We start from the raw sequence: 10797 nt of genomic DNA, 5'->3' as shown, positions 1-10797 counted from the left end.
CATTTTACAAAACACTTCTATGGAAGGGTCTTGCTGGTGTTGGAACTTCTTAAATACCGTGAAAGCCTCTTCTCTATAGTTCATTGAGAGATATTTTAGAGAAAACATAATTTCCTCTAAAAACATTTTCAAAAAAAGTAAAGAGCCGTATTAAAGCCAAAGAAAGGTATAAGCAAATTGATATGAATAAGTTATATAAAGGGAATTAAAAAGAAATTAGCATCAATGAATCAAAAACAAAGAAGAATTAAAATTAATAATCACTTGAAACACAAATGTAACTATTATAGACATATGATAACTATTTATAAGGTACAAGACGTATTCTTTTTTCTCACCAGCTTTGTCGACAACTTTATTAAATTTATTGAGTTAGCTCGTGGCACCTCGCAAATGAAATGGTTGTTAATGCGTCTAAAAGTGGTGCAGTAATGTTTACGGCGGGTCATCACTTCCTGGTTGTTTTTCCTTGTATATTGGATTTTTATTTTGATAATATCTTATAAGCTACATCTTTCTAAGCTACTTTTCTTATTAGCTACATCTTTCCTATCTCCAGGGTATTATTTCTCGCCAGGCTGGCGTCCTCCACTGAGTTCAATCCTTTCTTCCAAATGAGGTATATAATCTCACTGTATTATGCATTTTTCAATTCACGACTTTCTTATTGCTGTTCTCTTTGGGGTGTGGTATGCTCTTCTCTATCAACTCCTATAACACGCCTCTAGATTAAAGCTGTGAAAACTGAGTTTGGGCTTCCCCCAAGCTCTGCTGATTTTGTATAATGATACAATTTGACTCGAAAATAAAAAAAATTGATTCCCTGATAAAAAAAAAGGAAATGTCTACTCCTAGCTTATAAATTTTTACATTTTTCCCTTCCAATCAACTTCCACTGTTGAATTTCTTTTTCCTAGCGTCCTTTTTCCTTTTGACTTTTAGTGCGAGAATTATTTTCCGATATTGTTTAATTTTGCTTATGGGTTTCTTAGAATGTAGTGAGATTTCTGTATTTTGGTCTTATCCTATATTTTCATTTATTATTTTATAATTATTATTATTATTTTGCTTTTTTATCTTTGTCCGTAAGTTTTGCCACTGTTTGTTTTGTATTGATATGTAGCTTTATTTTACATCAGGTCTTTTCTCCGCATTTGAAATTGATATTGTATTGATTTGGCCCCCTACAAGCTCAGCTTTTGGGGCTACAATATTTGATGTATTTGTTTTTTTTTACTCTTTCAGCTTTGTCCCTTATTATTGTATTTGTTTTTATAGTACCACTAAAAATGAACTGAAATGAGGCCATGGAAGCCCTGCATTAGCCGTAAGTGTAATAACGGAAACTTTTTCGCTTATGTCTCTAAATATTGTTGTCATTCTTGAATTGAGAACAAGCAGCACTACTTATTTTATCCTTAATGCTCTTGGTCCAAAAAGTTTTGTCTTTCAGATAGTGATGGGAGGGTTAATCGGGAATTTTTTTCTAGGTGGGAGAGGAGGAAGGATGAACCAAACAGTGTCCAATTCAACCCAACATGGGTAAGAGTAGACCATTGTTTATTTTTTTTTTGTTTACGACCATAGTTTTTTAGGAATGCCCAGAAATTACACACGAAAGACGTTTGGGGAGAATAGCTCGAAGCTGAGGAATCTGAGAGAGTTTTATTTAGCATATTTTGAAGGAAGGATGTTCATTAGAGTGACTGTGGCTGCTTTTAAATTAAGAAAATTTAATTAATTAAGAATATTAGTTAAGAAAGTTAAATTAAGAAAATCCCTTTATGATTATCTGAAAAAATGGTTTGAACTATAGGGAAGATCGTAGTGTAGTCAATCTAAAGTTTAACCTCAGACAAATTGCAAAAGTTTTGATTTTGGTACCATTTGAACCGGAAAAAAAATACAACGTATAAAAATCGGCCAAAATCGGACGAGGTGAAATTGGCCGTTTTTCGTCTTTTCTTCTAAAATGACAACTTTTTAAAAAACAACTTAATTGGCACGTATAGAAAATCGGAAATTGGTAAATCTGGTATATAGATCAAGAATATGCACTTTTTTTGTTTTGAACGCTCATTTTCAGTTCCTCTCCCCTCCCGCCCGTAAAGCAAGCGTCGATATAGGTCTGAGAACAATATTACACGAAGTTGAATCCATACAGAAAAAAAATGGACTGCTATAGCAGAGAAGAAGTTGTACACATAAATTTGCCCCCCCCCCCCGTCCTCCACCCTAAACTTGATCACCCCAAATTCTTAGAATCCAATAAGCAACTTCTCACAACTAGGTGAATCATTGATTTTAATTTGAACAAAAAATCTGGTAATTTGAAATTGCAAAGGGATTAGAGATTCATCAAATTTACTTAGTTAATCGCATTTCTTTTTCATCGTTGATTTGGACCTGAGCATTAGAGCAACTAGTTCCTTTGCAAGATTTGCAGCCAATGTTGCAGTTGATGCCATTTCGATGACAGCAGCACCGGTCACTATCACAGGATCCCTTACAATGACACTTCACGACTGTGAGAATTTTTTTGTGCCGCTGGAAGATCCGTGAGGATAGGATACAGCATGCCGTTCTGGGGTCTCCATCCCCAATTTTCAGGATCAAGGGCAGTGCTCTGAAGCCCGATCCAGTCGTGTACTTGAAGATAGGATTGGAAACAGTGAAATTTAGTTGCTGCTGAAGTAGGAGGTATACCTTGGGGATGACTAAAGTTGTAGACGTTTCTATTTTCTTTTGAAAGACTTGGTGCCGGTAATTTTCAAGATTGTCAGTAGATTTTCCACCGTACAATATAAAAAGTGCAGCCTCTCCCGCTGCTTTAACCTTTCTTTTCGAAACATCAATTCGAAAAAACGTTGAAGTATTTTTCCTAAACTGTTCGTTGTCTCTCAGTCATTTAAACGCAATCCCTTTGCCAATTCCATGTAGACGGGAAGTTGTGTTGCAGCCAAGAATTGCGTGAGCAAAAGGAAGTAGTTTGCAGGTTTCAGTCCCAATCTTCTTAAGAATGGCTTCGATGTCCCAAGCTGCGCTTGAAGTGTTTACCTTAGGCTCACTGTGCAGGTAGACCTTGTGGTGCTCAGGACTACGATGATAAAGTAACCACACCAACAAGTCAGTATTGTCACTGATAATCACAGTATCCCAAGTCTTTGGACACTCAACCGCTGTAAGCACAATAAGCAAGTCAGCATCAGCTTTAGCTTGGATGGTTCTCAGGCCTTTGTCTCGTAAATAATCAGAAAGTGCATTGACAAAACGGGCTTTATTCTTTTTATACAGCAGAAATTCCTTAGTAATGATTATTGGGAAGTGTACAGACGCTTTCAGGAGGACTTTTTTGGTCGGAGGGGGGGAGGGGTTGAGGGGAGGAGGTTATGCGGGAGGATCTTTCCATGGAGGAATTTATCATAGTGAAAGAAAATTTCCATGAAGAAGGCGCCGGATGTTTCAGCATTTTTTTAAAGAACAATTAAAAAATAAATATGAAAAAGTTTTTTCAACTGAAAGTAAGGAGCAGCATTAAAACTTAAATCGAACAGAAATTATTACGCATATGAGGGGTTCATCCCCTCCTAAAACCTCGCTCATTACGCTAAAATAACTTTATTAATTTCAACTGTTTATTCTACGGCCTTTGTGCTTCAGGGGTCATTCTTAAGGAAATAGGACAAAATTTAAGCTTTAGCGTAAAGAGCGAGGTATTGACGAGGTGGTGAAACCCCTCCTATACGTAATAAAAACATACGAAGATAGAAGCTCGTTACGTAAGCTAATTCGTAAGTTGCTTAAATTTTTACTCATTAAAAGGTTCTTAAGAAATTTAAAGTTCTAGTTGCTTTTTAAATAACCTAAAAATTGGAGGGTAATTATGCCTACTCCCCCGCTCCTTTTTTCTCAAAATCGTCTTATCAAAACTATGAGAAAGCCATTTAGCCATAAAAATAAATTAATATGTAAATTTTGTTTTAAGTATTCATGTGTGGAGAGCCAAAATCAAACATGTCTTAATTTAAAAACGTTCAGAAATTAAATAAAAAAAATTTTTTTAACTGAAAGTAAGGAGCGATATTAAAACTTAAAACAAACAGAAATTACTCCGTATATAAAAGGGACTGTTCCCTCCTCAACGCTCCGCTCTTTACGCTAAAGTTTTTTACTGTTTTAAAAAGTAGAGTGGAGAGAAAGAGTCAAACTTTAGCGTAAAGAGTGGGGGATTGAGCCCCTTTTATATACGGAGTAATTTCTGTTCGTTTTAAGTTTTAATATTGCTCCTTACTTTCAGTCAAAAAACTTGTTTTTTTATTTGATCATAGTTATGAAGCTGCTTAAGATAAAATTAAATGCCAAGATTGGCCAGAAAACAACACAAACAAATTATTACTTCTATCGGCTATCATTTAACAAAATTCAAACTTTAGTGTAAAGAGCGAGGTATTCACGAGCGGGCGAACTTTCTCATATACAGAATATGAGGGGGTTTGACCCCTTGTCAATACCACGCTCTTTGTGCTAAAGATCGAACTCTGTTCCAATTCTTTAAAAATGACTGTCGAATCGCATAGGCCATTTAATTAGAATAATTAGCTCTTTTCAAATTACGAATAACTTTAGTGTAAAGAGCGAAATATTGACGAGGAAACGAACCCTGTCATACACGTAATAATTTCTGTTCGTTTCAAGTTTTAATGCTACTCCTTGTTTTCAGTTAAAAAAACCTGTTTTTTTATTTCATTTCTGATTGTTTCTAAATAATGCTGAGAAATACAGCTCTTCCTTCATGAAAATTCTCTTCTCCCGTGAAAAATTTCTCAATTGAAAGATTTTCCAACGTAACCAAATCCCCCAGACCCCTTTACCAGAAACCATCCCCCTGATAACGTCTGTATACTTACCAATAACCAATATTATAAGTAAACAATGCGCGAAGTTCATAGCCTGCCGCCCTTCCCTCGCGGACTGTGGGAGATTAAGTCGTCCTTAAAGACATAATTATTAGATATTTCAACTATGCTGCACACAATGACTATCTCAAAATTTTGATCCAGTGACATTGGGAAAAATATGAGCGTGAGAGGGGGCCTAGTTGTCCTCCAATTTGTTTGGTCACTTAAAAAGGCACTAGAATGTGTAATTTCCGTTCGAATGAGCCCTCTCGTGAAATTTTAGGACCACTGGGTCGATACGACCATACTAGGGGGAAATATGCAAAGAAAAAACAACAAATAAACACGCGTCTGTGATCTTTCTTCTGGCAAAAAATACAGAATTTCACATTTTCACAGATGGAAGCTTAAAACTTCAACAACAGGGTTCTCAAATACGCTTAATGTGATGGTTTGAAGTTCATAAGGATTCTATGACTTTTGAAGGGTGTTTCACCCTTTACAAAAATAAGGTAAATTTTCTCCTAACCCAAGAACGTTGTATGTGCCTTGTAGCTCAAATTCATTGAATCCTTTGTTATGGAGCACATTGTTTCTAAGAGGCTATGAAGTTCACTGTTTCGGTTCGAAAAATTTATGTTTATTTTTCTGCTTCAACTCAATGTTGGAATGCTCAAAAAAAGATGTAACTAACTTTATGCTTCAGCCTGTTAGTGAAACCAGATGGGAAAGTCTAATAGATGCTCTGGTACCTCTTCGATATCAACTGGGTACTGTTCATTACGCTTTAATGGACACATTACGCTTTAACAAGACACAGTCTTAATTATTAAGAACTCAATTATGAAAAAGGCAATGAAAAAAAAGAACTTTCGTCCCAACCCAAACTAGAGCAAGTGGTCCCAACCACAAATCCACCACTACGATAGGAGAGGGCCTGCGCCTCCTGAATCTGTCATTGAAGAAGGGATGTTTGGTCACTTTTTAGAGGGTAACTGTGTAAAGAATGTGTGCATAAATAAGCAGTTACTTACATTTTAAAGTACTTAAACATATTTGTAAGTGCATCTTTTCAATAAGAATCTAAACCACATACTTAAATGCTTATCTGTACTTAAGTATCCCTTTCCTCTTGTCTCTGCTTTGAAAATCGTAATTCAAATAAAAATCGTTGCTCTTCTCTATACATTTTGTGGCATCCTGATGCAAATAAATTTCAAATAACGATTTTTATTTGAAATGATTCAAATAAAAATCGTTGCTCTTCTCTATACATTTTGTGGCATCCTGATGCCAAAGGCATTATTTAAGATTTCAACAAACAAAAGATAAACTTCAGGTGTCAAATAACAAACTTCAAGATGTTGGGCTTAAATAGCTAAAAGTTACAAATCTGAAGTGTCTATCTATAGGTGCCAAAATCACTATCTTTCTCTTTCATCATATGAAAATTGTAACCTGAAAAATAAATGATTCCAACATTGCCATCATTTGGATCTATACTTTTGCATATTATATGCATACTATTGGATCTATACTATTTTGATTTCTAATATTAGTACATAAAAACTATATATAAATCCAAAAGTACATCATCAATTCAGTATGGTTTCAATATTAAATACTGTACATTTAAAGACACACTGGCTAGGGCACGTTTTTTGGATGGACGATGACAGACAGACGAAGATTATCGTTTTCAGCCAACCGTCTAGAGCTAAATGGAAAGTGGGTCGTTTTCAGTTTGGGTCGAAGGATGTCATATAGAAAGATTTAAGGAAATTGAAAGCTCCTGGGAGGGTGTAACGAGAGAGGCTTCCAATAAATTGTAACTTATGAGGAGCGTGCGTAGCTGTGGTGGCCTCAGTTGGCTTGGTGATGCGATGAGTTGTTAGTAGTATTAGTAGTATTGTTTGTTAAAATTATCATATTACGTATTAAATTTTCTGGTAGGATAGGCTTGAAAACTATCATTGAAACATTAGGATATTTAGACATTAGTTGCATGTTTAGGTGTCGTTAATAACTGAGAGATTATGGATTATTTTCAGTGAATTTATTAAATAAACATAAACGTAATAAAATTTTCCGGTAGTCAAGGCCTGAAAACTGTCATTGAAATCATAAGATGTTTGGACATTTATTTCCTTGTGTGGGCATCGTTAATACCTGAAAAATTAAAAATTATTTTCGATAAAAACTCCCGAGTTACTTGGAACTTCTAAGATAAAAATTTGAATAATACCAGCAACTATTTCAGGAGCTAAAATTTAGTTTTTGGTTTATTTTTATCAAACAGAGTCAATGTATGATGAGCCAAATTAAGAATTAGACCATTTAAATTACTTGTAATGTTGTCAATCCACGAGAAAAAAATTGAAGTTTCACTTACCTTTTTATTGAGTTTTAGTTAATTCGTATAAGATAAAGGAATTGAGCCCAATCATGCATAGTTCTAGTGTGACAAAATAAAAAAAACACAAATGAAAAGAAAGAAGAAGGAACTTTCGTTCAAGCATAGGAAAAGAAGAAATTACAAAAAAATCTGAAAATACTTCTCGTAAAAGTATATATGAGGATCCTTATAACGACTAAATTATTTCATTTATTATTTTCTTTTTCCGCTTAAAGTAATTGATATCTTCCTGGAAACTAGTAAATTCCAATTCATAATTTGTGATTGTTATTAGCAACGCAACGGCGAAAAATTTGAAAGAAAGCAACGTTTCATTCTCTTTAGCATGGCGCTCTTAAAGAAAAGGGCATTAGCTGAGTTATCAAATGTAATAATTTGTGTAGTAAAACGTTCATATTTAGGGATAAAATGGTGGTAAACAAATAGAAGAGGGGCTTTAATATCGGAAAGTCTTATAAAAAGTAGTAGTTAATAGGCCTAGGCTACTAGCAACTCATTAGCACCAAGCCATCTGGGGCTAACACAGGCCCCTCCAATTCACCCGTCTTTTTACCCTAAATTCAATTCATTTTTCTTTGTACCCTCTAAAGAAGTTCTAGTTCTCCTGAAGTCCTTTCTTATGACCTTTTTCCTGTCCCATTTAGGGATAAACTGCTTTTGGCAGTTGTTGGGCTAGGGAATTGAAACTTTCAGGGATGTGTCTACAGGCTAAAGTATGTCCCAGGAAGTTATTTTGAGGTCCCTAACTATAACCCTTTCTCTCTCCTCTATGTAATGCAGCTTTTTGTGCATTACAGCTTTGATTTTGGTCAAATTTGATCCTATAGGCCTATTAGCCTACTATTAAAAGTGTAAATCCTTGCTTACCTTAGAAAAATTCAACTTTTCGCTGTTTTTTAAGCTACTATATTCCATAATTAGTTCACCAGCATTGATAAACAATTATTATTTTTTATGGTATAGTTCAAAATAGAATGTAGGCATTTAAACAAACCCCATGTTTGAAAAGATAAGACATTTCTTAGATAAAGATAAATAAAGAGATTAGATAAAGGGATTATTAGTGGCTCTAAAGAAGAAATATTGCCCCTATTGGGCAATCTAATGCCCCTATTGGTGGCAGTGATCATACTGCTATCCTCACAGAATTGCGCTTGGCTACTACTCAACCTCTTCCTAGACAACACAAAGTTATTGATTACAAGCATATCTCTGAGAGACTTGCTGACTTTGATTGGGAAACCATAGTCACTTCAGACATCAAAGAATCTTGGCAGAAATTCAAAGCTGTTTTGCTAGTTTTTGAAAAAGCTCACACTGGAACATTTTGGAGGAAACAGGCAAAACACTACCCATCATGACTCATCCAACTAGCAAACTACTGAACAGGGAGAATCAAACCTGGAAATACTTCAGAAAAAAGAAAACAGTTGCAAACTATCAGAAGTATCAAAAGGCATGGAATGAGGCCACCAATTCCATCAAACAACTGAAGAAGAGTCATGAAGAAAGGTTAGCTGAAAATATAAAAAATATTTAATATAAAAATATAAAGAATAACTCCAAGCTATTTTTGCAGGATGCTTCTGTTTTAAATGTTAAAGTAAGCACTCGGTCTCTGATCTGACAGTTTCAGACCTGGCTATTAAAGCTGAGATCCTAAATAACCAGTTTGCATGAGCTTTCACACCAGAAACTACTAGTCAGCTCCTGGCTCCTCCCTCATATACTGTTACTCAACCAATGCCACCTCTAGAGCTAACTGAGGAGTCTGTTTTGAAACAGCTTGCTATGTTGGATGTAAATAAATCTGCAGGGCCAGATGGCCTCCACCCTGTCTTTTGCATGAGTATAGAACAGAAATAGCATACCCAGTCTCAAAGCTCACCAGACTATCTCTTGATAGCTCAAAACTTCCTGCAGAGTTGAAAGTAGCACATATTACCCCCATTCACAAAAAGGGAAGGAAAGATTCTGGAGAAAACTACCAGCATATTTGTATTACCTCTGTTGTTGTTAAGCTTCTTGAATGCATTGTCAACAAAGCATTTATTGAGTATCTTGATCAGAATCATCTTTTCAACTGCTCTCAATATGGTTTCCAAAGCAACAGATTGGTTGATACTAATCTGCTTGAGTCATATGACTATATTACAAAACTACTGGAGTTGGGAATCCCTGTTGACATGCTCCTTCTTGATTTTTCAAAAGCATTTGACAAAATCTGTCATAACAGACTTGAGCTTAAGTTACAATCTATTGGTTTGGAGGAAAAAATTCTTAAATGGATTCTGGATTTCTTGAGGAATCAGGTTCAGCATGTAAAACTATTTGATGCAGATGGTAATCCTATCCTCTTCTCATCTCAGCTTGTTACCAGTGGGGCTCCACAAGGTAGTGTGCTTGGCCCCACCATGTTCAATATTTTTGTAAATGATGCTCCTCTAGTGCTTAAAAGCAAAATGACGCTATATGCTGATGATTCCAAGGTAATTTGTCCAGCTAGCACTCTTGAGGATCCTCCCCAGCTTCAGAAAGACCTTGATCTCCTTAGCGTGTGGGCAAAATCTTGGCTACTCACTTTCAATGTGTCAAAATGCCATGTTTTACACTTTGGACACAAGAATATCAATACAACTCACTCTGTTTACAGTCAGTCCCTTTCTTCAGTGTTGGAAGAACATTACCTAGGAGTAATTGTTGATGAGCATCTTAAATTTAGCACTCATGTAACAAAGGCAGTAGCATCAGCTAGCTCATCACTAGGGCTCATAAAAAGAACAATTTCCTCCTGTTCTCCTAAAACTGTGAGCTTTTTGTACAAAGCACTTGTTTGGCCAAGGCTGGAGACATGTATGGTTCTTGCATCCCCCTTTTTCACAAAAGATGTTAAAATTCCTGAAGATGTCAAGAGAAGAGCCACTAAGATGGTGAGTGGACTGCATGAACTCCCTTACCCTAAAAGGCTATGCAAGCAGAAACTCCCAACTCCAGCTTATAGAAGAAGACTGGGTGATGCCCAGTCTGCAAGATATCTAATCAGATTCAAGATAAATAAGGAGCTACTACTTGCAGTAGTTCATTTCAACTCACAGAGTAAGTCAAAAGGAAAAGGAAGGAATAATCTCAACTAAAAAGCCCTCATTTGCTGAAACAGAAGAAGAATATGTGAATAATAGAATATATGAATAAAGAATATGTCAAGGAGAGGGCCGGCATTTGTTGAAGCAGTCAGCTGTTTTGACTCTCTGTGGCTAGTAATTAACCCTCTATCTTTGCATTATCTTAACTGATCTTCAGAAGTATAGGAGATTTTTCAGTATTTTGGTTTACAGAAGGATGAAAGAAGTACTCCAGTATCTTTGAGAATTTATAGGAATATTTTCAACCAAAATTACAATCTGGGCTTTAATCAGCCAAGAAGAACTAATGTGGCACATGCAAAGAGAAATTTGTTGCCTAAAAACATGACATTGAGCAGCT

General features: G+C 35.6%; 1 protein-coding gene across 1 annotated transcript in view; it reads left to right on the top strand.

The window, feature by feature from the left end:
• Positions 1-7597: 7597 nt before the first annotated feature.
• The window catches only part of LOC136038530 (integrator complex subunit 4-like), a 95319-nt gene continuing 92119 nt past the window's right edge, over positions 7598-10797 (top strand). Inside the window, exon 1 of the mRNA XM_065721637.1 lies at positions 7598-7681. Coding sequence (XP_065577709.1) covers positions 7640-7681 — 42 coding nt within the window. The 5' untranslated portion in view covers positions 7598-7639. The remainder of the gene's footprint in view (positions 7682-10797) is intronic.

The sequence above is a fragment of the Artemia franciscana genome, chromosome 18 (assembly GCF_032884065.1).
Source record: "Artemia franciscana chromosome 18, ASM3288406v1, whole genome shotgun sequence".
Taxonomy (NCBI): Eukaryota; Metazoa; Arthropoda; class Branchiopoda; order Anostraca; family Artemiidae; genus Artemia; species Artemia franciscana.
Note: the sequence above shows the minus strand (reverse complement) of the source record. Positions and strands in the feature narration are given on the sequence as shown.